Below are 27,592 nucleotides of genomic sequence, written 5' to 3'. Positions count from 1 at the left end.
CAACAAGGTTGGTTCTAAATCGCTTTGCAATGCATTATATTATTACGTGTCAGGGTCTGAAAAAGGTTTTATATAATTTATCACTTGGATATAGATATTGGTAATAGATCGAAGATCTTCAGAGTTTATGTTAATCCACAGATAATCATATTACCCTTATTTGAAAACATGAACAATGTTTTCCTCCTCACTCTTTCTGTAGAGATAAAACTATATAGTACCCTTTTATCTTATGTATCCTAACCAGCTTATTTAGTTAGGATTTAGCAACACAAGACTGCAGAGAGGGAACTATCCTATCATTTTGCTATCCAAGTCCTCTGCAACATTTAGGGAGAGCATATTTATTGAGGCTTTAATTGTAAATAATAATTTTGAATTTAATTGAAAGCATGTAACACTTTTTTAGAAATAAAACAATCAATAAAATTGGACTTGTTATTGTTCTTTATGAGGTGGTCTGTGAGGGGTCTCTTGTCATTTGAGATTGTATTGTAACATCTTATAACCCTCTATATATTTATATCTATGTATATATACAGATTTTACATTTAGGGCACTTAGCAGACACTTTTATCTAAAGTGACTTACAACAAGAACATATATATCTCAATGTATGCATGTATGTATATATATATATATATATGACTGTACTCCCACCCACCCCACCAACACAATAGTCAAATTCGCGGATGATACGACTGTGGTGGGGCTCATAACTGGAGGAGACGAGTCGGCCTATAGGGATGAGGTGCAGCGGCTGGTGGAGTGGTGTGCTGCAAACAACCTGACCCTTAACACAATAAAAACAAAGGAGGTTATAATGGATTTCAGGCGTCACAGAGCTGACCCCGCCCCTCTCCACATACATGGTGACTGTGTGGAGAGAGTCTCCACCTTCAAGTTCCTGGGAACTCACATCTCTGAGGACATATCCTGGTCAGCTAACACATCAGCGGTGGTGAGGAAGGCCCAACAACGACTCCACTTCCTGAGGGTACTCAAGAGAAACAAACTGGAGGAGAAGCTGCTGGTGACCTTTTACCGCTCCACCATCGAGAGTGTGCTGGCCTTCTCCATCACTGTGTGGTATGCTGGCTGTACAGTGGCTGACAGGAAAAGGCTGCAGAGGGTGATAAGGTCAGCTGAAAAAACTATTGGCTCTCCTTTGCCCTCCTTGGATGACATTGCCAGCTCACGATGCATCTCAAGATCAAGAAAGATCATCTGTGACCACCTCCATCCCGGCCACCACCTGCTCAGCCTACTGCCCTCTGGTAGGAGGTACAGGAGCCTGAAGTGCAGAACCAACAGACTGAACAAAAGCTTCTTTCCTTGGGCAATCAGGACACTTAACACTAATAAAACTTGAAACACAGATTCCTCACTTTCTATATACTCCAATATGCTTACGGCCTTTATATTTATTCTGACATCACCTGTCCTTGTCTTGTTCCAAATGTTTTTCTTATTTCTGTCTTGTTTTTTTTGTTTTTTTAATTTTTAACTTAAATTGCTTGTTTATTTATTTATGTGTTTATTTATTTTGTATGTGTAATGCACCTTCAGTTGGCACTCCCAATTTCGTTGTATAGGTGAGGTGACTGTACAATGACAATAAAGTCTATCTTTATCTTTTCTTTTTTCTTTATATACATATATATATATATATATAGATATGTCTAGATATGTCTAGATAGGTTATATTTATATTGTATATTCTGTATCTATGCATGCATATATCATTTGGGTAATTGAATGCAAATATGAGTAATGTGAGTGTGAGTAATGAGTGATGGCTCGTTGGACTTGACTCTTCCTTTAAGAAGGGGCGTGACAGTCAGCTGCATAGTTGTCGCCAGGACGACAAAGAATCACAAAACGCTCCGTTAATTCGACTTTCAGTATCCAGCGGTTAACAGGAGCAGAATATCCAAACTCTCAGTGAGGCTTACACTGACCACCGCAACTCTAATGTATTGCTCATTTTCAGATGCAATATTGGGGTTAATTCTGGTCATCTAAGTGCAATGTAACTTGGCTTCGATCGCTCGATACTGGCTGGTGATTCGGGACCTGACGCGACAGCAGCTACTCTGGGGTCAACAGTGGACCTGATGTCGGTGCACGGTGGCCAATTCAAACCCATCTGGAATCAATGACGGGACACCACTCTGTTATTCAGTGTGGTAACTTGACAAACATGGGAATTCACTTCTGACAGCAAGCTAATGCTGCATCAACAACCTACAGTCCAAGTTGCGACCACTTGTCATCTGCTCTAAGGAAAAACCAACGCTTTTGATATATTTTTTTAGGGGATAATGCGAGAAGTTAAGCATTAGCATTTTCTTTTTTAAACTAAACGCATCCACAAACACCTCAAAATGAGCAATAAAGGGGCAGGAATTACCATATCGGAGGTGGAGGAACATATTTCCCTGAAATATGAAATCAAAAGGAGGCTTGGAAAAGGGGTAAGTGAAATATAACTTTTACTTAGCATTACAATTAATAATAATTTTGCGACTGATACATTTTACTTTAAAAAGCCCAATAGTAAAACAAACTGCCCTTAACAGTCGGATGATTAAATGAACAGAATCGGCTTAAGTTACATTGAGTCAGTCATAATATACTCCATAATATATGAACCATGATTATTTGTCATTATAATGCACACGTACACTATCAATCTTATGTCAAATTCCTTACTATAGATTTGTGTTGCACTGTGATCGCAGTCTCAAGCCCAGTGTTATGTTTACGAAGTATGTTTCTCACTCTCACTTGTTGTGTCTCACGATAAGCATGCGATAAACCTATACATGTTTTCCGTGAGCAGTCCACAGAGACACAGAAGTCACCCGCTGGCTTTGTGTCAACAATTGTTGGGCTAATAATCAGGTGTTCGCCCGCATATGCCACGTCATGTGGACTTAACAAGCCTCACCTGAAGCAGCACTCTTAGGTCATGCAAGAACATAATCAGACCTGTTTGCTGCTGGAGGCAATGTAACTGGTCTTACTAGTGTGTGTTCTACACAGGCTTAACATGAACCGATTAAGAAGGATTCATTGTTTGAATTTGTAAAAAAAAGACTACTCTCTAATTGGTGCTGGAGTCTGCCCCAGCATGTAAGGCAGGAATAGGTTTCTATTTCTCGAAAGGTAGCATGGGTTGAGACGAGCATAGTAACAGCCATGACTGAATGAATGGGATTTGTATTCCAACTATGCATAACTTGTTGCCGTGGTAATGATAAACAATCAAAGTTTTTTTTGTGAACATAAATACTTCCCAATTAACACACCAAAAGCCTGTTAGATATGCAGCCCATACAGTACATATATACAGTAAGCTGTAAAACAACACATTTAAAGAATTACCAAACACTCACCATTCAAACAAGCAGAGTGACGTGTGGCATCCTTATGGGAAATCCCACGCAAATATTGGAAGCAAGGTTTCCTAACTGTTCCCTATAATTCATGCTGACATAGGACATTGCTTATTAATAACAGTGTATTCTATTTGAAAGATGCATTCATCATAACATGCTTACAATCCTGTGGGCACATAGGCTTATGTTATTAACATGTGTTGTTCCCGGGTGGATTTCAAACTCAATGAAAACACCTATTCAACCTCTCTCACACAGGCCTACGGCATCGTGTGGAAGGCTGTAGACAGACAGACTGGGGAGGTTGTTGCTGTGAAGAAGATATTTGACGCCTTCAGAAACAGAACGGACGCCCAGGTGTTCTTACCTGTTAATCTTTGTGATACAGTTAGACTAATATTGGAATATTCCCATATTGTTGTTGTTTGTGTGTGTGCATGCGTTTTTGCGTGCGTGCATGCATGTGTACATACAGATTTTTTAGATATGGCATCTCCCTAACCTACGTAGCACCCTCTTACGTCATCTTGTCTCTATCTCTAAAGGTGCTTGCACCCCCCCCCCAACCAACACGGCCAACCTTCTATAGCTGGGCGGTTCTTTGTTGGGACTGTGTGCAAGTGGCCAGCTGTGCCAAACCTGTCTGCCTCCATTCCTCATTGAATATACAGGAGTGAACTGGGGAGATGGGGCTTGTTTTCCTAGCTCTACGTTGGCCAGAGCAGAGAGTTGGCTGGTTCTATTTCTGAGCTGATAAAGCCTGGCTTCTGTGTTTACCGTTGTGTACTGTCTTAACCCTAGTGTGGTCAAACATGAACTAACCGAATGAAGTAGACATGCCTGTGAATTGTAGTCTTTTTAACAGTCTCTTCACACAATTACTATGCACGACTTTTGTATTAAGTAATATAACCATAACCCTATTAAGATAAATATGCTAGGCTTACAATAATGTTTAATAGTGTGTAAATATGTTATAGCAGACAGATTACTTTTATGTTTTTGATGATATTCAACAATGTTTATTATGCTTTTTTTGTAGCGTACATTCAGAGAAATCATGTTCCTCCAGGTAAGAAAAATAGAAGAGAATCTTGAATGATGGATGAAATATTTATAAAAAGACTTGCATGAACTCAATCGTATCAAAAGTCCAACATCGTTTAGTATGTACAATTTGGTAACTGTCATCTCTGTCTCTCTCTCTCTCTCATTGTAACTCTATTACACACACACACAACACACACACACACACACACACACACACACACACACACACACACACACACACACACACACACACACACACACACACACACACACACACACACGCACACACATACACATAAACATGCACACAAACACACACTACTTTGCCCTCCGCCTTTTCAGTATCCAACATCTATGTCAGCAAGATTTATTTTATAACCCAACAACATATAAGCATTATGCAACTAATCCTAAAACATTCCCTTTTGCCTACTAAACCTTTGTACCCTCAAAAGGGTCAAATTAACTGTGTGTGTGTGTGTGTGTGTGTGTGTGTGTGTGTGTGTGTGTGTGTGTGTGTGTGTGTGTGTGTGTGTGTGTGTGTGTGTGTGTGTGTGTGTGTGTGTGTGTTCAAGCACTAAGCCACAATATTTCTGGTTTGCAGGAGTTTGGAGACCACGCAAACATCATAAAGCTCATCAATGTCATCCGAGCACAGAACGACAAGGACATCTACCTAATCTTCGAGCACATGGGTGGGTTCATTTCCCTCAAAGTCAGGAAATATCTGTATTTTGTTTTACTATTATGAATGACAGCCAGAAGAGTTTTTGCACGAATGAATGAGTCAGTGCCTTTTTGTGAAAACTTGTTTTATATTTGAGTCGGCTTATTCGTTACACAAACTATCTGACAGTCTATGGTGCCAAATGCTGACTCGCAGCATTTTAAACTTTCGCCCTGCAATGCAATTTACCTCGTTGTGGCGCAACAACCACCAGGTTGGATTCCAGCTCTTTCTCTGCTCTTCTCGGGTATTCAGGCTTTAGCATACTTTTGGCCAATTAATGGCCATGGATCACCTTTGGTTATCAAAAGGCCTCAAACCAAACTCCAGTCAGTCAGTACATTCATAGTCAAAGTATGTTTTTTGTTATGGTTCCAGAAAAAGGAAACAACTAGGTTGCTTCTCACGCTGCTATACTGACTATGAAACATTTACATGACTGTTTTTGTTTTCAACTAGACACTGATCTACATGCAGTGATAAAGAAAGGAAGCCTATTGAAGGATGTCCATAAGCGCTACGTCATGTATCAGCTCCTCAAAGCCACCAAGTACCTCCACTCAGGAAACGTCATCCACAGGGACCAGAAGGTACGCTGCTCAAATTAAATAGAGTTATATTTATACTATTGCTGTCAGTTAAACGCGTTATTAACGGCGTTAACGCAAAACAATTTTAACAGCGTTCATTTTTTAATCGTGCGATTCCTCATCCTCATCGTCATCCGCTTATCCGGGGTCGGGTCGCGGGGGGAGCAGCTCAAGCAGGGGGCCCCAGACTTCCCTTTCCCGGGCCACATTGACCAGCTCTGACGGGGGGATCCCGAGGCGTTCCCAGGCCAGTGTTGAGATATAATCTCTCCACCTAGTCCTGGGTCTTCCCCGAGGTCTCCTCCCCACTGGACGTGCCTGAAACACCTCCCAAGGAAGGCGCCCAGTGGGCATCCTTACCAGATGCCCGAACCACCTCAGCTGACTCCTTTCTAAGTAAAGGAGCAGCGGCTCTAATCCGAGTTCCTCACGGATGGCTGAGCTTCTCACCCTATCCCTAAGGGAGACGCCAGCCACCCTTCTGAGAAAACTCATCTCGGCCGCTTGTACCCGCGATTAACGCATTTTTTTATTTTGTAAAAAAAATATATATATTATTATTATTAATTTTTTCTTTGGCTCAAAATAAAGAAGCAGTAGCCTGACTGCTATGTTCAAGGCAGTATGTTTGTATGTTCATCGTTGAATTGCACTATAGGCTTTTTTTTGCATCGTCCTGTTTTGATCAGTATATGGCAATGTTGTTATCAATAAGAAAACATTTGCACAAGGCAAGCCGATGCACTTCTCCATGCTGATAAGAGCATTAAAATGTGAAAATTTATGGGACAAAGAAATCAAAGGATATTTAGCATAGAAAAAAAAAAGCGATTAATCGCCATTACTCGCGATTAATCATGAGTTAACTGACATTAATGCGATAATTGCGATTAAATATTTTAATCGCTTGACAGCACTAATTTATACATTAACTCCTACTTTGCGTTATAGGTAAGAAAATCATGTAGTTCATATTATCCAGCTCAGCTGGAGTAAATTGCAACCATTTGGATCAGCAGATGGAGCCTCTAAGAGCTCTACAGTTTCAGTGACATTAAAACTCTGCAGTCCTGGAGTTCAGCCAATCGGTGGAAGCGCTGCTGACTTGGCTTCGCAAGTTGGCTCGAGAACCTTGCATTCATTCTTTCAGTGCATTCAGTGTGTTTATTCTGTTGCCATTACTCTTTCTTACCTGGAGACCTTTGAATTAGTTTGTATCTTATTTGAACAACAAGACCTATACCAGTTCATATCCCGCGGCTTCACTTTTGGATGGTCAAATCAGTTAAAGTATTGTCCCCTGTGTCTCTGTCCCACAGCCCTCCAACATTTTGCTGGACACCGACTGTTCGGTGAAGCTGTGTGACTTTGGACTGGCCAGGTCGCTGTGCCAGATCCAGGAGGATGCTGGGAACCCGACCCTGACTGAATACGTGGCGACACGCTGGTACCGGGCCCCTGAGATCCTGCTGGGCTCCTCGAGGTGCTGAGAACCTCTCTGATATCCTTTTTGAGGAATCCTCCCTGCTTATGCACACCTACTGTTGGAGATTCAAGAACATATTGTATACATCCAACAATAATACATAATGATCCTAATTTTGCTTTTTCTCGAAGGCAACTTAAACTGAAATTGTAGTTTTGGTAATGTCATTTAGGAGCAGGCATTAAACATTGTGCCTATTGGTACAATGATTGGGGATCGAACCCAGCCCCTTTTGTTCTTGGGGCAAAACACACAAGACAACTACGCTATCCTGACCCAAAGTCCTATGACAGTTGATCGGTCCTTTTTGATGCAGACTTGAGCACGGTGTGGTAGATGGATAGAAACTGTTCCAAGTGTTAATCGCTGTGTTCCTGTCTTAGGTACACCAAAGGGATCGACATGTGGAGCATAGGCTGCATCCTGGGGGAGATGCTGCTGGGGAAGGCTCTGTTCCCCGGCACGTCTTCCATCAACCAGATAGAGAAGATCCTCAGTGCCATTGCTCATCCTAGCCCAGAGGGTACACAATCTGCTTTGCGTCTGTGAATAATCCAAACATTGATCTGATTTTGAGTAGTTGATTCGGTTCCTCAGTTGACTGTTACTATGATATTTCCCTTCCAGACATTCAATCCATTAAGTCTGAGTATGGTGCCAGTGTCATCCAGAGAATGCTGCTAAAGTGAGCAGTTTAATTATATTATGGATATATATTTATATGTGTGTGTGTAGCACTGTTAATGAACATTAGTAAATGCATTAGTTAATGTTATATAATAAGCATTATTATCTAAGCATAGTTTGTTAATGCTTATATCTGCATGAATTCCTGTTCACTGATGGATAATTGTTAACATACATATTGTAATTTATTTTACCATATCCACATTGTATTATAGTGCGTTTTCCCTTATTTTGTCCAGTAATTAACGCCTTCTGAATCCTAAAATGTGTCCCTTCCCTGGCATCCTCATGTGCTCCTCCAGACCCCAGGTGCCTTTGGAAGAGATCCTCCAGCCCGCCGTGCCCCCCGACGCCCTGGATCTGGTCCAGCGCCTGCTGGTGTTCAACCCAGACAAGAGGCTCACCGCTGGGCAGGCCCTCCAACACCCCTACGTGGCCAGGTAACAGAGCTGGAGGGAAGGGTTGGTACCCAGCCTAGCTTTCTGTGTGTGCAGACAGTTGCTTCCAAGTAGCTTTATAGCTATATAATACCTCAGTATTATAAAATTAAAGATTGTACTTTTGCCGGTAAGATACTGTTTATTAACAGTAGTATTGCTGTATCTCAACATACTGCATGCCGCTGTAATATTACAGTAATGCACTAGCAGCAAAATGATAAGGCTTGGACCGTTGGAGTCTTTGCTATGACATATCGCTTAGCTTCTACCAGAAGTAAACCAGATATGTAAGAAGCAGCTAGCCTCTAGCCATATAAACGGCAAAAAAATAGGAAAAAAAAAAATGTATAGAGAGAGAGAGAAAAAGCTAATATGAACATTTAAAGAGCGGAATAGAGTCTATATGTGAACATTTTAAGAAGTATTACCAAATGTATAGAGAATAAGAAAGAAAGAGAAGAAAATATGTCTTGCAGCCTTGCAAGCAAGGCTGCAAGACAGTTAAAGGAATCAACATAACATAGAAGTCAGTCGATTTGCATGGCCTTAACAATGGCTACAATGGCAATGCAAATGTCATCTATCTTAACATCTCCCAGTTGGAGAGAGGAAGTGAGTTATCTCTAGGTCAAGGTTTACACAATATAATACCCTTACTTTCTCTTCTCTCTTCTCCTCACACTATAAATGTCATTCAAGGTTTTTTGTGATGAAGTTATTATTCTCCCGAGTTCCTGAAACGTTGTTTTCTTAAAAGTTGTTTTCTCTTTCTGGAAGGTTCCATAACCCGCTCAAGGAGCCGGCGCTGGGCTACAGTGTGGTGCTGTCGGTGGGGGACGACACGCAACTGTCTGTGGTCCAATATCGCAACAAGCTGTACGAGGTATGGACCACACTGCAGAAGCTCATCAGACATTGATGGTGTTACACCCACTTATTTGTTGTGTTTGACATCGTTGCCATGTTCCTTTTTTTGCGAATGTCACAACCCTTGGCAACCCTCTTTTGAAATGTCACTCTTTTGCTTTGCAATAAAAGATGATTTTGGAGAGAAGGACCACTCGCTGGCTTCCCAAACCGACCCAGCCCAAGCAGATAGAGACCACCAGCTCGGGCACAGCAGAAGCGGGGGCCGGCTCAGCCCTGGGCGCCACCGTCGGCGCCGGGGTCAAAGCCAACCCCACTGAAACAAACCCAGCGGCCGAGGAGAAGGGAGAAAAGGAGCCGGTCGCCATCGATGGAGAGGGACACAGCGACCCGGAGGAGAAGAGTCTAGACGGAAACGGGGACGGTGCGAGCGATGTGCCGGCGGGATCCGAAGTCCCCAAACCCAGAGCGCCACACGTGGCTCTCCAGCAGACGGCCCCGCAGGCGAGTCCAACATCTGCCCAGGAGACGAGGCAGCTCACATACAACCCCATCACGCATGCGCCTAGTACGTATCAATCCAAATAGGCATGCATGTGCATTTATGATGCATGCCAGCCTGTATTTTTTGAGTACTTTGTACCAGTAAAAACATATAATTGATAGCTTTAATGCATAGAACATAGTGACCCCTTCTGAGCCCCTGATTGGTTGTTCCTGGCTCAGATGGTTTTGTAAAGAGTCCAGGAGGCCCTCCCCACTTCTACCGCTCCCCAGGGACCACCAGCAGGACCCCTTCACACCAGCCCGGCACTGACAACGCCGCCTCATCAGAGAGCCCCAACGCCATCACAGTAAGGAGCGGCATCCTTTGGGTCTTCATTTATGTTATATATCTTTCCTTCAATTTGAATCCCCGGGCCTTTCTAATCACCTTTTGATAACCGTAATTCAGAAGCCCAAACGCTCCTCTATACATAATTGTCCCCTTTTAAATCAAGTGGTTTCCCTGTGTCTGTTCCATCGCCTCTCTCTCGCCCCAGATGAGCGAGCTGAACCTCCAGCAGGGTGGGCCCGCGGCGGCGGCCCACACTCGCTCCTTCTCCCTGGCCCTGACCCAGGCGCAGAACAACCCTCTGGTCCGCCGGGAGGAGCCCCCCACCGCCCACTCGGGGTTATGTGTCACCACGGCGCGACTGGTCCGTTAACCTCTGGACTGGGTGTTCTTAATATTCAGTAACTGCAGTCCTCTATAAAACATACAGAAAACAGGTTTTTTTTGCGTGCTGTTTATCGTCTTCAATGTATACCAGAAAAACAATTTTCTTTAGTTCTTCGCTTATTGTCCTTCTTCAAAGGGCTAGCCCTTCTTCAAATTATATATTTGTTTCCCCGTGTTTCCTCCAGAACCAGCGTTCCCAGGCGCGGGAGGCCCGGCCAGCCCATCGGTTCAGCAAGAAGGTCTTCCAGACCACCTCCAACGTGTCGGGCGCCGGAGACCCCCGGGCCAAGCTGGGCAGCTACTCCCAGGCGTACGGCACCATCAACAAGACCCAGCTGGACAACCTGCTACAGAGCCGTCCTTAAGGAACACGTCCACCACACCCAAAGCACATTGCTGCCGGAAGTACCCAGAACCCATTTACCATGGGGGGGGCGGGCACTTATGCAACGTTTCATCATTCACACAAGTGACCCGATCTAACTCTGTAATAAGTAAATTAAAGAGAGAGAATGTTATATTTTAATGCTAGATCCCTGGACATATTTCTGTGCAAAAGCCTGGCGAGCTGTAGTTTACGTAGAATGCAACGCGTTTCCTCGTTTTGTGGCCTTGTACTGGCGTATTCGTGAAATCAGTGTCATTTTGTAAGACTTTGAAAATATTTTGTTTAAAAAAATATATCTAAACCCGAGTGTCTATGTTCTCCAAAAATATCATTATGCACATTTTCTAGTTTAATTTATATTATTTGGAATTAAAATAACGTTTTAATGAAAATTATATTTTGGTAGTTCATGCAGATGTTACATATACCGTGCACAATGTAAGGTGCACACGCACACTTTATTTTAATAAACCAATCAAACTTATTCCATTTCAACATTTTATAAATGATTGCATATATAAGAGTATTGTGCCTTTTTATTCATATTGATATTATAAATTTGATTTTCTTTAAATAAATGAGCTCTTTAAGAGTTAGTCTGCCGCTCTACTTCGTCATGCCGTTTGTTTTGTATGTATTATAATCTAGACAGGAAAAAAAAAGCTGCGTCATTGTGACGGACGGCTATTTAATTAATGTGTTTAATTTACTGTTAAAAGACTTCGGAGATTCCCATAAACCACGTGACAACATTTTGAGGTGACGTCAGGGGTTACGCGCAGCTCCTGACCCACTCCTCCGATCTGCAGCGCTCGCCATTCCTGTGCGCAACCATATTTCGGCGGATACTTTATTAATAAATATATGTGTTTATAAGAAATTGGCACGGTCGACGAACTGCGGAAGTAAACGGTAAGCATCTCGGTTGTTTATGAGTAAACACCTTGTTTTATAGAATGATTGCTGAAGGGAATGACTCGTTATAAAACAAGCTTCTTTGCGACACAGGCGACGCCGTTGGGCTTCACACTGGGTTGGTTAGCAACGCATAACGGGGTTGCCTGTCAATGAGTTATCAAGCTATTTAGCAAAATAGAAGGTGATATATAACAAATTTGTTGGAAGAATTAGCTATTATCCGTATGTTAGTATTGACACAACGTTTCAAAAAGTCAATTGGGCATCTATGTCTTTGTTCTTGTCTAAACTGAGCGAATTGCTAGCGTCGGTCCGTCCCTGGGTGGCTGGGGGCTGCGGGGTGCGGTATGGGGGGCTCAATATCAATCATAACAAGACCCATATCTTTTGCCAAATGTATTTGTGCATCCATTTTCTGTCTCACTCACTGTTGTTTCTGTTTCGAAATATATAAGGCCGGATATTGATGTTAACCAGTCCACATATATCTCTCACCGCAGAGGCCTAGCAGGTGTGCTAGAATGGACGGGGACCTGGTTAGGCAACAGTTTATTATGGGCCTTTTTTGTGTGCTATTCAAAAAAAGGGTTGCAGTTGAACTGACCACACTGCAAATGTAGCATGATTTAAGCATGATTTAAATTAATCGAATCACCGAATAAGTAAAGAAACATTCAAATCATAAGTAAAAATGCATATCAATTGATTGTATCATATAGAAAAATGTCATGTTGAACCTTACGGCATTCATGAGCATTATATAATAATAGTTATAAGTCACTTGTTTGTTCCTTGTTTACAATATATCATAACGTGAGTGTAGTGGACCCCCCCCCCCCCCCCCCCCCCCCCCCCAAAATATAAAGTCTGCCTAGTGTAATCGATCCATTCCATCTGGCTCTGCTATACTGATATATTCTTCACTAATGAATTGAAAGATCTCTTTACTAGACTGAATGTTTCGGCTGTCAATAAGCTGAAACCAATGTGGATACTGCACATACGCTAGTAACCAAGCCATGGTGATCCTGTATCTTTGTACTGCGCGCTGTGGTAAGGTGATCCTAGCTAACTTGTTTTTTTGTTGTGGCCGCCTGTGGGCTGAGTCGGGTTGTCTCGTCGTTGGGACATGGCTGCTGACCTGCCAGCACGGGGTCTGGGTTCTGCCGGACTGCCGCAGTCGCTGGCCAAAAACAGTTAAGAGTACCATGTTCTAAGGCCCCATGTTAAGATTGGTCCAATGCTACGACCAGAGAGATGCCCCTTAGTATCCATTTGATATTGTATACATATCTGATTATTTAATAATCACATGGAGGGTGTTATGTTCTTTCACATTTGACCTATGTTTATAATACTGTTGCTTATACAGAGTCTGATGATACAGAGTCTGTGAATTACTTCTTGCTTTATAATAAATTAAGGTGGCATTGAGGATCAAGAACAAGTCTTCTGGGCGAAGCAGAGATGTCTCTGCTAACATGTTGTGTAGAAGGCTTAGCCAGAAGGAGTAGAAATAGACAATATTTGCATTTAAAACATAGCGTTGCAACAACAACACCAGCCAACTAAAAGCTCTTGGTCCTGTGACATTAGAATAACAACAACGCATGCAGCCTTAAAACCACCTTGACCTTTTACTACGGTCTTGTATAAAGGCATCAATGTATTGAGCAATGGATTCCAATCCGCTCATGTCCAGCTCTTCACATCTAGTGAGAAAAGGGACAAGCTATGACACATGCTGTTTTTTCTGCTCTTCTTTTCTAGAGATTGCTTTCCCAAGCCAAATCAGGAGTTTTTGGTTACAGTTCTGAGGCAGTATCTGATGTCCAGACACTAGCGATAGCTTGGATGCCTGTTTTGACATTGTTGTTCTTGTTTATAAAGCCTATTTGTTTGTCCCACCCATAAGCAGAACAGAGACTTTCTTGAAAAAATTGGGAGCTATTATCTATTCAAATGATTTTGTATGTGAGCCATTTTTGTGATAAATATTGGCTGTGACTGCAGTTCAATCTCTGGCAATGGCGGCATCGATGTGCTTCTACTATAGAAGTGAAAACACTGCCAAAGGGTTTAATTTTGGTATCAACCATGAGATGTCTCTCTTTAAGTATGCATGTCTATTTTATATGATTGTTATCATAGTATATGTTATAGTGTCCACCGACCTAGGCGCTCACTGTATTCAGAGGAAAAAATAAATGTTGTCAAAATATGAGGAGGCTGAGCTGTTGTGATTTATCTCCTGACCTGACTGAGTGGGTTTTGCAACTAGTGTATACAATTAGGGCATATAGCAAGTCAACCATTGAAGGAATATTACAGCCTAAACATATAAATTGCTATTGGTGATGCACAACGCACCCAAGGTCGTGTTTTATTGTTTGTATATTTCACTTTGCTGTGGCTGAACTTGATTTATCTAGATGCTACTATGTCACACAGAGACAAAGTTACTATGGGATTAATTAGGAGTGTATTTCTTCAAATCGCTGTAACAGCAACTGGACTCTGCATATTACATTTTTTTGATCCGCCTATGGCTAGAAAGACATACATTTTTGCCTTCTTCGTAGTAGGAACAAGGCTCAAACTTAAAGCCTGGTAGACTTTGTGTTTTTCCCCCGAAAGCAAGGGGTTGAAGGAGGATCGAAATCCAGCACGGAAAAACTGCCATTGAGTGTTATAGAATGCACCAGTGGGTAAGCTAAAGTTAGCTTTGCCAGGCTACCTCTCCCAGCGGTGTCACCAGCTATCTAAAACCCCCGACCATTGTCACAAAGGGACTGTCGAATTTTCTACCCCAAGTGTTCACCTAGCTCACAGAATTAATAAATTAATATTAATAATGAAGCCTGTTATACATTGTTATAATCGCTCTAATGCTTTTGATTCACATTTATATGTATATCATTTACAGAATGTTGCCTCATGATGTTGAAAAGGGGTAGAGTGGGTAATTCTGGGTAATGTAGAGAAATGATGACGTCTTAAGTGTTTGAAGCAGCATTATTACTATTGCTTCCAAAACTGGACCCCTTACTGTTGAGATCACGCAAATGATATTCTCTCTCTGTCTGACAGTGGGTTGAAGTTGCTCTTCTTCAAACCTTGCTACCATGACAATCAAGAGTCTAATTATTTTCTGTTGCTCACATGGTTTTAAAGTCACCTGATTCACTCATAGGGTTAGGGTTAATCGGCCCCTTTAGTCTCAGGGGCTGATCACAGACTGGTGCATGTGGGAAATAGATAAGATGAATCCAGGCCTTGTAGAGAAATGATCAACTTACTTTCGCTTTGTCACTTATTTTTATATCCAAATAAATGGCTAGAGATTAAGAGGGCACTGATGCAACAGCAGCATAGAAGGTTAGATACCATTAGGCTACAGCCAGTAGAAACATTTATTTAACCTAAAAACCTTGTGGTCTGACCTGCTGCTGACATGTTGCATATGAAGTTTTTGTTCCCCTTTTCTCAACCCACTGAAACTCTCACTGTACGTTCAAACCAAACGCTGTAAAAGATGCAAAATCAGCAGAATAGCTCAAAACGCAACGCTCTCAAAAATATTCTCATATCGCTCTTGCAAGGATAATTACTGGGACCCACGCCGGCAAGAGACCTCTACATTCCGATTGGCTGGCGGTCATTTACAGCCGAAATGTTACTAGCTCATTTTTAAAACAGCTAGAGCTGTTTTCAACTCTCATTTACAGCTTTAAAGCTATCGCTCAAGTGTTCCGCTCCTATCGCTTTATCGCGCACGTCTAATAAAAAGTGAATGGGCGTTTATCGCTCTAAACACTTTCGAGCTTTTGGTTTGAACATACAGTTAGGCTCTCTAGGCTTTAAACACTTTTCCCACATCTTGAACTTTGCAAATGAATATCCCTGACCGATCCTTTGATGGAGAAATACATGATCTAGACAAAGGGCAAAATTGTTGCTGTACTGCTTGTGCAGAGTTCCTCCTTGTTAAACTATTGTTGCTAGGATAGCAGGAAGGGTTCTGTCTCCTCAGAGGACCTATCTGATGTTTTTGAGAACCGATAAAGATAAAGTGTATATGCTGCTGAGTCTGACTATTTGGGACTAGTGTTGCTGTGCTGGCCAGTTATCATCCTTAGCTGTTTTGTCATGGTGATTTCCATGGGAGAGATGGTTTACTAGAGACCTATTTTGGATCCGTTCACCCATTGCAGATTTAGAGGATTGTTACATAATCATTACACTTTCATTCAGTGTGACCTACTAAAGCAGAGCATGAGAGCGGTAAAAGTGCTATTTCAATCTGTAGTGACATAATCATCCTTTGTATGGCGGTTTTCTGCACTTCAGCCTGTCGATTTAGCACCCATCAATGCTGATAAATTGATTCACTCAGTGAAGTTTTCATATCATTTGGCAAACCATCATAAACCAGTCATTCTGTTTGCTTCAGCTCTTCATTTGAGCTTCAGTGATTATATGTAGTGATTCGCTCTCCTTCTCTACCACCTGCTAACTGCATCAAAACATGAGTGCGCATCTGTGACGTGACCCATTTCTGAAGCACTTTGAAGCCTCACATGTGGCTGTGTGTTCTCCACCATTTTACCACCAGATAAGGAGTTCCATGGGAGCCTTATGTATCCAAATATAAAAAGTAAGAGTATCTTGAAGAATTGGTTAGACAGACTCCCTTACCATACATCAGAAGAACACCAGCAACATATCAACAAGCCCATGCCTTTCGACGTGCAGAGCTGGTTCCTGTTTTGAAAGCTCACCATAGAATCAGATTACAATTAATTTGTTCATCTTTGTAAGGGGAAGCCCAGTAGGACGCTAGCGGCCAAGTGATCTTATGACTGTATGACCAGAAAAACGAGGCAAATCAATAATGCATTTGGTTAACTAAGCACAATCTGGCCCCATGGCAACCTGTCAGAGTTCATTTAGGTCTTCCTTTTACTACACTGTCCTGTAGTGCTTGTCAGAAAGGGTTTATATTTGTATAAGTGGAAGATGAGATACATGTGTGGTGGTAGAATGTATGCATTCATTTTTTTTTATCTTTCGATAACGGTTCACTGTTTTCATTCAAGGTTAGGAATGGCTAAAGAGCAAAATAAATCCATCTCCTATTAAATGGAGGCATTTCATCTTTAGCTGTGTAAATGTGTGCTTGAAGTATATGAAGATCTTTGTTATTTATTATTGTTATTTATTACATTTTAAGTAGAGAAAATCATCCGTTTGGTTATTTGGTAATCCAATAGATGGTTATTTTCTGGTCTTATTAAATAGTAAAACAGTTTGGTAACGAATCAGTAACGACTGTATATTGTTTCTTCTAATTTGCAGCCACAGCGCAAGGTGTGGAGAGACTGGTTGTTTTGTAACAAAGAATAAAAAGCCCCTAATCCCTCCTGTGCCCTATTTTTCCTCGTTCACACAGATAACCAGCCCGAGACAAGTTAGCGTACCACTACATCATGTCCCAGGATAAGAGTGGCTACCCCGGCATGGGGGAGACCAACCCACTCCACCACGACGTCTACGGGCCCACCCAGCCTGGCTTCGGCATGCCCCCTCCCAATTACAACCTGGCAACTACCGGAGCCTTTCCTCCAGCAGCTGGGCAGCTGGGATACCCCGTCCAGGGGCAGCCTGGTTACCCACAGGCCGGCTACGGGCAGCCTGATTACCCACAGCCCGGCTACGGGCAGCCTGGTTACCCACAGGCCGGCTACGCGCCACAAGGCTACCCACAGCCAGGCCCTGGGTTTGTCCCAGATGCCCAGGTGCCCTACGCAGAGGGCTCTTCCCTACCGTACCAGAACAGCCCCCAACAGCCGCTCACTCACTCGGGTGGTAAGTAGACGGCCTTCCGTAGGTCTTCTTGTCGACAATTTGGTTAGATATTGTCGACAAGAAGAGGTCCTGACTCACTGTGGTCATAAAAGATCCCAGGACACTTATCGCAAAGAGTAGGGGTTTCCCCGGTGTCCTGGCCCAACCAGGCTCATTCAATCTGGCCCCCCTAATAATCCTCCTGTACAATTGGCTGACTCATCAATTCCCTCACTCTCCACCTCAAGCTGGTGTGTGGTGGGCGTTCTGCCGCAGATTGGCTGCCGTGCATCACCCAAGTGGGTGCTACACACTGGTGGTGGTGAGTTAGGTCCCCCCCTTCTGTAAGCGTCTTTGGGTCATTGAAAAGCGCTACATAAATATAATGAATTATTATTATTATTATTATTATTATTAGATAACAGGTATTTTCTCGAAAAATATATCCTAAAACAAGGCAATGGTTAAGAAAACATTATTGTTGTGCTCAATTCAGTATTTACATATTTTTTTGTTTTGTTTTTCTGAAAAATATGCAATAACATAACTATTTTTATCATGTCTGTACTTATTTGGGGAAGATCCGTCCTCTGCAATAGCGCCACTTAACTTGTAACTTAAAAATAACTTTCCTTCTTTGTGTGTGTGTGTGTGTGTGTGTGTGTGTGTGTGTGTGTGTGTGTGTGTGTGTGTGTGTGTGTGTGTGTGTGTGTGTGTGTGTGTGTGTGTGTGTGTGTGTGTGTGTGTGCATTTTGATTTATCTGCTATTGGTTTTGCTCTTTGTCTTCAGGACCAATGGGAGTCCCTGTCTACGGGGATGTGCCCCCATCATACTACGACAATGAAGACTTCACCAACTCTGGCTTTGAGGACAAGACCATCCGTCAAGCTTTCATCCGCAAGGTATGGTAATGATTGCCATTTTTCTCTTATGAGCCCCAAGCCAATTCCCTATCAAAGTGATCACTTGTGATTAATTACTAACATGCTGCCCTCGTTAAATCATGCAAATGCACATATGCAATGAAGGGAAGAGCTTCAGAACCTGCCTTTAATCCTGCTGGTTCCCCCTGTCTCCATCTCTGCCAGGTCTTTATGGTCCTCACAGTGCAGCTGACGGTCACATTCTCCTTTGTGGCCGTATTTACCTTCGTCGACGAAGCTAAGCTGTTTGTTCGCCACAACCCCTGGACGTACTATGCGTCGTACGCCGTTTTCGTCGTGTCTCTCATCGTGCTCAGCTGCTGCGGAGACTTCCGCCGCAAGCACCCCTGGAACCTGGTGGCGCTGGTAGGTCCCTGACTCTGTGGAAGCCTGTGTGTGTATATGGCTTTGTTAGAGCAGGGTTCTTAACGAATTGCTGAGGGAGGCAGTAGCTCAGGAGGTAGAGCGGGTTGGCTGGTAACCTGAAGGTTGTTGGTTCGATCCCCGGCTCCTCCTAGCTGAGTGTCGAGGTGTCCTTGAGCAAGGCACCTAACCCTGACTGTTAGCTCCCGTCCTGTGAGGACGTCATAGAGGCAGGTGGGATCAGTAACCCTCTCCTCGAAATCTACTACTGAAGAAATTTACAAAATTAATTTCATCGCTGGATCGACAATTGGGCCGGTCCAGCAACTCCCAACGGCTAGCCGTTAAAAGGAGCATATAACTGTACTGATGTAAATGTAGGATCAAAAAATGATTGTCCTTTTGCTTTAAACCTCTAATACAGGTCTATACATTTTTGCATAAAGAACTTTAGAAAGCGTTTTGTTCATGACATTCTCCTTCTCTTTTTCAGTCCATCTTGACCCTTAGCCTGTCGTACATGGTGGGCATGATCGCAAGCTTCTACAACACGGACACCGTCATCATGGCTGTGGGCATCACTGCTGTGGTCTGCTTCACGGTGGTCGTCTTCTCACTGCAGGTCAGTAGACAAAGAGCCATGTAAAGATAGGATCCGAAGCGACAAGGATGAGGTCATTGATTTATTTTATAGTTCTGTTAATTAAGATGCAATCTATGTTTAACAGTTTAATGTTAAAAGTTGCGTGTGATTTTGATGCAACCAAACTAGCAGAAGCTGCAGAGAAGTCTCCAAATCATTCTCTGTTCACAGAGTCATTCACTCACGCAAACTTTTGGAAAACATGTTAATTTGGATCTGTTAGTAGCCATCTTTGCCCCCTAATCCGGGCTAACTGTTAACTAAAGACATTCTGTTTTTCTCTCTCTTCTCTAACCCTTTCCCCACCACAGAGCAAGTATGACTTCACTTCCTGCCGCGGCGTGCTCTTTGTCTGCCTGATAGTTCTGCTGGTCTTCTCCTTCCTCTGCATCTTCATTCGCAACAGGATCCTTGACATCGTCTATGCATCCTTGGGGGCCCTTCTGTTCACCTGCGTGAGTGTCCTCCTCATTTATGGTGCTGCGTTAACCACCAGTGCTTCACTGTGTTTCAAGGGAGCTGAAACCCTAACTGTGCGTTCACACCAAACGCGAAATTTGTCGCCCGTTCGCGTTGTCGCCGAAGTTTTGTCGCGCCACACATCATAATCTGTCGCTGTGCAAGTTTTGACGAATTTGTCGCGCCACAACAAGTTAACCACCATTGCATGTCTTTACCTTTTGTGGAAGAGGGAGATACGTCGGAGGACCCGACGCAGTATATTCATAATATTGTAATGACCACGGAAGAGGCAGTGAATGAAGCATTGAATGGACAGAGATGTATTAGATAGGCCTACCTAATAAACCGTTGGAACACACAAGACCGGAAACATAGCAACGCCGGTAAACAAACCCCGAGAAGCCCAATCCCTATGAGAGCTCCCCGCGCTATGGCCATCCGGAGGCGCACAGAGCTTTTGGCCGTGATATTATATATACAAATATTATATTATATACTATTATATTATATATAGAGCTCCGGGAGTCGCAAACGGCAACATTGACTTTCTACTCCATGCTGCAGTTCACCCCGGACTGCACTGCACTGAGTTTGACGGTTGAACGCTGATTGGCTGTTACGTTACACATGTGACTCAGTGGCCACGCTGTTGAACACTGATTGGCTGTCTTCACGCGAAATTCGCGTCAAAGTTGAAATATTTCAACTCGAGCGAATTTGTTGAGCCACAAATCCTTGTGAACGCGCTCGCCTGTGCACGGCGAAAGTGTGGCGCGACAAATCAAAACGGTTTTCTCTCGCAAAGAATTCGCCCGATACGCGTCTATACGTTCACTTTGTATGGGATCCTGTCGCCCCGTCGCGTTTGGTGTGAACGCACAGTAATACAATGTCATTTCATGTCTCTGTTTTTTTTTTCAACGGTTTTGGATACATAAAAGATCTCTTCCACTTTCACTAACATAACATTTTCTGCCGCAGTTCCTGGCTGTGGACACCCAGCTGCTTCTAGGTAATAAGAAGATGGCTCTGAGCCCAGAGGAGTACATTTTCGCAGCCCTCAACCTTTACACAGACATCATCAACATCTTCCTCTACATCCTGGCTATCGTGGGACGCTCCCGTGATTGAGAGTGCCCAATTAGTGGGAATATCTGAAGGAAGTGGGAAAGTGGGTTTCCGCAACAGTGAATGACGCTATTATGCCCGATCTCTTTAACACCTGTTTGTTGTATGTTTTGTCGGTTTTCTCCACATTTATTTTCACTCCTTGAAGCTGATATATTGGGCTGATGCAGCCTTTTATGAATGCAGATGTAAAAGCAGTAATACCTGACAAATGTAACAGGCCACTATGATACCTGCTGTACCACTAGCTCTCTCCTGTTTTATTAATACAACTAGGGAACTTCGATATACACACACACACACACACACACACACACACACACACACACACACACACACACACACACACACACACACACACACACACACACACACACACACACACACACACACCTTGTATCTGTGTGTGTATATATAATGTGTGTGTGTGTGGCACTGCAGTTGGAGAGAATCCCATGCACATTAGCCTTGACTGGAAAGGAGCTATTGCTAAAGATACATCTTCCCAAATTAATCCCGTTAAGGTAAAGTTAGTGCATGGCAATGTTAAACACATCTGAAATTGTGTTCTGATTGTCTCGATTCTCCCGGGGCTTGCCTTTCCTAGTCTGCTTGTTAGGTAGCTGTAAATAGTCCAACTGTGTAACTATATGATGCCAATGTCCCTAACACGGTTTTCTGCTGAATGAGTCTCAAGGCTTATGGTGCTTGGCAGCTTGCATTCTGAGACCGCAACTTGTCTTCACCTAGTAAAGAGACAGAACTCATCAGGAAGTTAAAGGAGGAAGTTTAGTTTTTGATGTCTTCATTCACACACATTTTGACACAGTACACATGTCCTTCCAGAGAAGAGAAGTGTGTCGCTCGAAAGTTCATTCCTTTAAATATAATTAGACTAGGCTGTTTTTATAAATTATTTTTAATATATTGTTTGCTCTTCCTTGCTAACTTATTTGGTGTTAAATTGTATAGTAAAATGGAGTGCTGTAATTTTCCCTTACAAGTAATGTGAAATATTGGAAGTATTGATATTAATACCAGCCTAGTGCATATATAGGTCACTTGTCAATTCAAAAACCTAATTGAAGGATATGTTGAAATTACTCTTAACAACTATTTATTGAGATAGAAGAAAGAGATATTCACTGGAAGAATAACCTCAGCAAAATGAAACTAATTGCCCAATTTTGAAGAGTTTGTTTCTACAAATGTTAGGTCATTTTAAGACCTGTGGAGTTAAGCATGTCAATACTTAAAATTGAATGGCTAAAAGATATTGATCATTGAGAATAAGTATGCTTAATTCTTAACATGAATGGTATAATAAAGATTTATTTTAAAAAGTCTTGGGTTTTTTCTAGCTGTTGCATGAACCTTTCATCATATTTGCACGTGCTAATGCACATTTATGATTATTTTGGAAGGGGAATCGTATTTGAGAATTATTGCTGAGAGGCCTGTATATTTTTAACTTGTGTTTCCAATCGTGTGTATATACAACTTCTTAGTGCTTTGACGTGTATAGTACTTTGGAGCTTGGTAGGGTCTGTATATTTGCAACAGAACTAAAATTGTATTCCTCTACAATGCTGTTTGCTTTACATTAAAAGACAAACAATCATACGACTCATGTATGCTCTTTTTGGTTTTCTTTTTTTGCTGAAACATTAGAATATGTTAACGTGTGCATCTGTTTCTTTGCGTGACTTACGTTTTTATAAGGTTTATATAGGTCTATTATTGCTAGTAATAATAATAATAATAATCAAAAAAAGGCTTTTGCCTTACACGATTGCCCAACGTCTATAAACATGCCTTAGTTACTTCGAGTATTCGTCGGTCCTTGATCAGCGTCAACTGAAAGGTGACGTCATGGCGTGGTTCTTTGGCGCCAGCTGACCCCACACTTGACACGAGCAAATTTGAGGGCTCATTTTTTAAATGTTTACCGTTTAAAGATTTCATAAACACTCTGTCCCGAAGCACGTTTCTTCGATATTCGGTGCGATAACTAGTATCTTTGGTAAGTCCGACCTGTTTTTATTGTTAAACGTAATGGATACATATTGTAATAAGTAACATAATGTTACTAGATAAATTAAATAATAACGTCGTCGTTTTATAATGCGTTTCAATTAGCATTACGCCCCCCAAGTGATTTTATTGATACCATTTTCCCTTTGATGTACTAATTCACTTTTTCCATAGTTTACAAAGGAAGCAGAGATATGGAAGAACTCAAATTTGAACAGCTGATGGTCAAGCTGAGAAAACATCAAGAGGGTATGGCAGAGGCACCTCGCCTTTGTATTAAACTAGGCAATAACACATTATACAATACAGCAAGACATGCTCGTTCAACTTTATCCTTCTTTTAAGCGTGTGTCCCTGTATTGGATATTAACGAAAACTCGTCGTTTGTTTATAAATCAACCACGTCTCTTAATAAAAGTGATAAAACGATCTAACGACGGTACGCGTTACTAGGGGTATAAAGGGGCGGGACTTTCAGTCACATGGTTTAAGCGGCATGAAGCGAGAGAGAGAGGACTTCTGAAAGATCTATATCCGTCTGGGTTGTTTCTGACATTGCTATTGGAAATACTTCTAAAAAAATCTCAATGTATATTATTCTTGTTGTTGTTCATTATCCGGTCCGGTTCTATTTCTTCTCCCTCCGGTGACTCTTTACGTGTATACACATAGGAAGCAGGATAACGGAAATAGCGTTGGGGTAGACCGGGAAAACGCCACAATTCATGACCCTCTTCCAGCCTATATGCGTCATCCTCGTCAGGGTCCTTTCCAGGATGTTTGTCATATCTTCTCCCGTAAGCTTTTTTTTTTTACAAATACACACAGAGGAGCGTATCATTTCAGCCAAAGTTAACATCCAGCAATTAAACATTACTACATCATTGTTCTGTATATTTTTTACCTCATAACCAGGCGTTTTTAGCTAGTATAATTGTGAGTTGTTTTAAGGCAGGGCGCAGCCAACCAATGCCAACGACACTTTTTGCTCGCAAAGCCTTTTGGGTAACATTTGAAAATGTTTAAAAGTAATTCATCAATAATTTCAGTAATATTTATTCCACAGTTATACGTCATGTTTTGCATTGCTGTAAACAGGATAATTCTATATATATATTTGTTTTATTAAATAGTAGCACCATGATGTAGATAGTGTTACCCGAGGGTCACTTGAGTTCTGACATCGTTTTTACGGTATCATTGGTGAGGTACATCCTTACCTGTTTTTCTCTTCAAGAGAATTACAGAATATGATGAGCGGAGATCTAATGAGATATGATTATATCTCCATCCTGGCTGGGCGCAACAACCCTCCAGGACCGTTCTGATTTGATGAGTGTTGAAAGTTAAAATCCTTGTTAAATTCTTTATACTTTATACTTATCTGAGCAGAAAAACTGGCCCTTGACGGAGACGTCACCGATTCCATCTCAGTTCATGATGCCTTGTTGGAAGAACTGGCAAATTGTGAGATACTTTCTTTTTGAGACCCTTCAGACATTATATATAAAGACTGCTGTTAAAGTTAGCCACTGTTGAAAATGGGTTTTATTTTCATTACAGTACGAACTGAAGCTTACCAACTCAAAGCTACGCACCGAGACAAAAAAGGTGTTCCGTATGCATCCTTCTCATATGCAATGCCTATTTTGTGAAATGAAAAGGATCCTCTTAATTCCTGCATATTTATGACACCCGAAATTAAAAAAGAGTTTATTATAAATGGTTTTGTAATCATGTTTTGTTAAAGAGTCATGCAGGGTTCTGCAGTTCCAATGCAGAGAGTCAGAGCAGGAATCCGCTAGGTGAGATTGGCAGCAGTCTACGAAAATGACAAATAAATAAGGCGTGTGTGCATTCGGCGAAAGAACCCAACTCATAGATTGTGTGTTTATGATGTGAAACGCTAGATGGCAGTAAATTACAGAAACATGTAGCCATGTAGGGCACAACTTATGAGATAGCTAGTTAAGTATTCAGTTAAGAATCTTAATTCATTTCGTCGTGTCCCAGTAAACAATATCTCTAAATGTGTGGTTATTACGTCTAGATTATGAAATAAAATGATGTCTACAAAAAAAAAAAAATCGATATATTTTTTTATACTATGCCCATACACAATAAAATGCATGGTAGATGAATATCAACTTTATGCTAACTTCTTGGTGCATAGCATGCTTGACTAACCCTCCATACCCTATACATTTCTGATGTGTGAAGTGTCTGTTTGCAGACAATTGCAGCTCAACAGGCAAAGCGAGGAGACGTTAGAACAGTACAGATGCCAGATCCAGGAATTAAAGTTGAAGCACAGAAAGCTGCGGTAACTAGAGCACATTATTTGTGATTCAGAAAGTCTATCACTGCAGATAGATGTGACTATTCTGTCTCACCACGATTGAGCCGTTGAACTTATGTTGACGTTGACTTTCAAGTAAAAGTTATTATAACCACCCGACCTGTAGCTGTTGTTTATTTTTATATTTGTATATTTATAATCGTACATGTTTTCTTCATGCAGGATGAAGTTTGAAAACCAACTCAATCAACTCATAGAGCAGCACAAAAATCTACTCACTATATTTGTAGGTTTGCGTTTCACTGAGGAGATTTTACAGAAATGTTGTTTTGTATTACACTCCTTTAAGCCTTATCCTTCCTCCTCAGACCCCAGAGAGACTTCCATCTGAAATAGAAAGCGCTCAGAATTCAAAATGCCAGTTATTAGCCACTGGTAAGTATCTTCCAATGTGTGTATGTCATTGGGGTCTCTTTGGATAAGGTGTATTCCATCAAATGTGTTCATTAATAGGTTTTGCTCTATACTTTTAGAAATTCTTAAGGTGGCACAGTTAAATATCCTAGAAGAGGAAGTCTAGAAGAGGTAAAGTGGAAGAGGAAGCCAGGAGGAGTGATCTCAAGTTATATACAGAAAATAATTTGAAACGTTAACAATTGTTATCCTCAATTGTAATGAGCGGTTATTTGTCAAGTTAACTAAAGGGTTTTGTTATAAACCACTCCTTATTTCAAATTGGATCCCGTATGCATGTGTATTAACAAGGAATTGTATCCACATTCAATTACTGCTTAATTCATAGAGTGATCCTTACATAACTGTTGTATTTGTCGGTTTCAGTTCATATGTGTGCAGAAAAACAACTTAATATCAGTGTAATATTGTGAAATTAAATAAATGGTTCAGAATATATTGAATATAATAAGGATTGTTTTCATGCTTCATTAAAGGCTTCCACCAGAAAATGCCTTTGTAATTACTTGGCCATTTTGGCTGTGTGGCATTAGGAACTATTTAGTTCGACGTGATAGTCAGATTAGTTCTGTTAACAGTGACGACATGTCATTAAGGAGGAGTATAGGCCTATCTTATCTGTTATTCGCTAAGAGAGAACTTTGATAACAACTCCTTCGTTTATGGGAGTAAAAACAGGATCCATTCTGACTTCTTAGTTCAAACCATTTAGTGCTTTACATTTCTAGATGGAAGATCATGTTTACTTATCTCAATAACTTCTCACAGGTATTCTACCTTCTAGTTCTGAACCTAATGAGCGGAAAATATTGAATCTGGGCCAGATCAATCACAGATTAAAGTACTTTGATGAATCATGCAGTATCCTTCCCATTCGGTCGAGTGTAGAAAAATCATCAGGCCCAAATCATCAACGTTGACAGACCTTAGTACCATGACCTTCCTATTTTTACGTTAATATCACGTATGTTGTGCTGTTACCAGTGTGCATAACACCCAGTGCTAATCGCGTTGGAATTGATCATTCCAAATGGGTCCTGGTAGGTTGTGGCGCCTGGCCTGGAAGGAGATGTCATCACGTCTCACGAGAGCTCTTGAACAAGGTTTGATGGAGTTCACTCGATACTTGTTCAAAAGTATGCAGTTGATAAAGACTATTGATCGCTTGCTAAATCCACAACCAAAATCTCATATTAGGAGAATTTAATCACTCAGAATTGAGCGTATCAGTGCATCAACGAAAGCACACACATATCTTGTGGACTCATTAACAGAGAAAACACTTATTTGTTTCACACATTTGTTTCACACATTCGTATTCACACCACCTCCATCCCCTCCACCACCTGCTCAGCCTACTGCCCTCTGGTAGGAGGTACAACGAAGAAGAGCACAACCAACAGACTGAACAACAGCTCTTTCCTTGGGCAATCAGGGCACTTAACACTTATAAAACATTAAACATACACACATATACCTCACTTTATATAAAGTGCAATATGCTTATGGCCTTTTATATTTTATTTTTATCATTCACCTCGCCTGTCCTTGTCTTGTTCTAAAAAATGTTCTTGCTATTTCTGTCTTGTTTTTTAGAATTGAACTTAAATTGCCTGTTTGGTTTTTGTGTGTTTAATGC

General features: G+C 41.6%; 3 protein-coding genes and 1 non-coding gene across 6 annotated transcripts; all 4 read left to right on the top strand.

Annotated features, from left to right (window-relative positions):
- The first annotated feature begins 1,857 nt into the window (after positions 1-1,857).
- Positions 1,858-11,463, top strand: mapk15 (mitogen-activated protein kinase 15). Its single transcript, XM_056582212.1, has 14 exons — positions 1,858-2,477; positions 3,663-3,761; positions 4,447-4,476; positions 5,059-5,149; positions 5,641-5,771; positions 7,091-7,254; positions 7,641-7,780; positions 7,885-7,942; positions 8,247-8,384; positions 9,162-9,267; positions 9,423-9,819; positions 9,978-10,105; positions 10,295-10,450; positions 10,659-11,463. Exons 1-14 carry the CDS (start codon positions 2,388-2,390, stop codon positions 10,836-10,838), a joined length of 1,908 nt encoding a protein of 635 aa, XP_056438187.1. The 5' UTR covers positions 1,858-2,387; the 3' UTR covers positions 10,839-11,463.
- A 144-nt stretch (positions 11,464-11,607) lies between these two features.
- Positions 11,608-23,429, top strand: grinaa (glutamate receptor, ionotropic, N-methyl D-aspartate-associated protein 1a (glutamate binding)). The gene is made up of 8 exons (XM_056582213.1): positions 11,608-11,773; positions 17,232-17,647; positions 18,417-18,529; positions 18,716-18,916; positions 19,407-19,535; positions 19,868-20,011; positions 21,000-23,169; positions 23,355-23,429. Exons 2-7 carry the CDS (start codon positions 17,269-17,271, stop codon positions 21,147-21,149), a joined length of 1,116 nt encoding a protein of 371 aa, XP_056438188.1. The 5' UTR covers positions 11,608-11,773; positions 17,232-17,268; the 3' UTR covers positions 21,150-23,169; positions 23,355-23,429.
- A 7-nt stretch (positions 23,430-23,436) lies between these two features.
- si:ch211-199g17.9 (uncharacterized protein LOC108180085 homolog) lies at positions 23,437-26,868 on the top strand. 3 transcript variants are annotated; one of them, XM_056582215.1, is made up of 8 exons: positions 23,437-23,977; positions 24,573-24,647; positions 24,744-24,791; positions 24,931-24,985; positions 25,414-25,503; positions 25,702-25,765; positions 25,848-25,914; positions 26,013-26,868. In XM_056582215.1, exons 1-8 carry the CDS (start codon positions 23,926-23,928, stop codon positions 26,057-26,059), a joined length of 498 nt encoding a protein of 165 aa, XP_056438190.1. In that variant the 5' UTR covers positions 23,437-23,925; the 3' UTR covers positions 26,060-26,868. The 3 variants fall into 3 exon arrangements, 2 of the variants coding, with proteins under 2 accessions (XP_056438190.1, XP_056438189.1); XM_056582214.1 differs by having other exon boundaries at positions 25,401-25,503; XR_008893829.1 differs by lacking the exons at positions 23,437-23,977; positions 24,744-24,791; positions 24,931-24,985 and having other exon boundaries at positions 23,984-24,647.
- On the top strand, positions 24,378-24,509 carry LOC130376412 (U8 small nucleolar RNA). Its single transcript, XR_008894042.1, has one exon. It is a non-coding gene; the product is annotated as a U8 small nucleolar RNA (small nucleolar RNA).
- Positions 26,869-27,592: the final 724 nt, after the last annotated feature.

This window comes from Gadus chalcogrammus, chromosome 22 (genome assembly GCF_026213295.1).
Source record: "Gadus chalcogrammus isolate NIFS_2021 chromosome 22, NIFS_Gcha_1.0, whole genome shotgun sequence".
Classification (NCBI taxonomy): domain Eukaryota; kingdom Metazoa; phylum Chordata; class Actinopteri; order Gadiformes; family Gadidae; genus Gadus; species Gadus chalcogrammus.
Note: the sequence above shows the minus strand (reverse complement) of the source record. Positions and strands in the feature narration are given on the sequence as shown.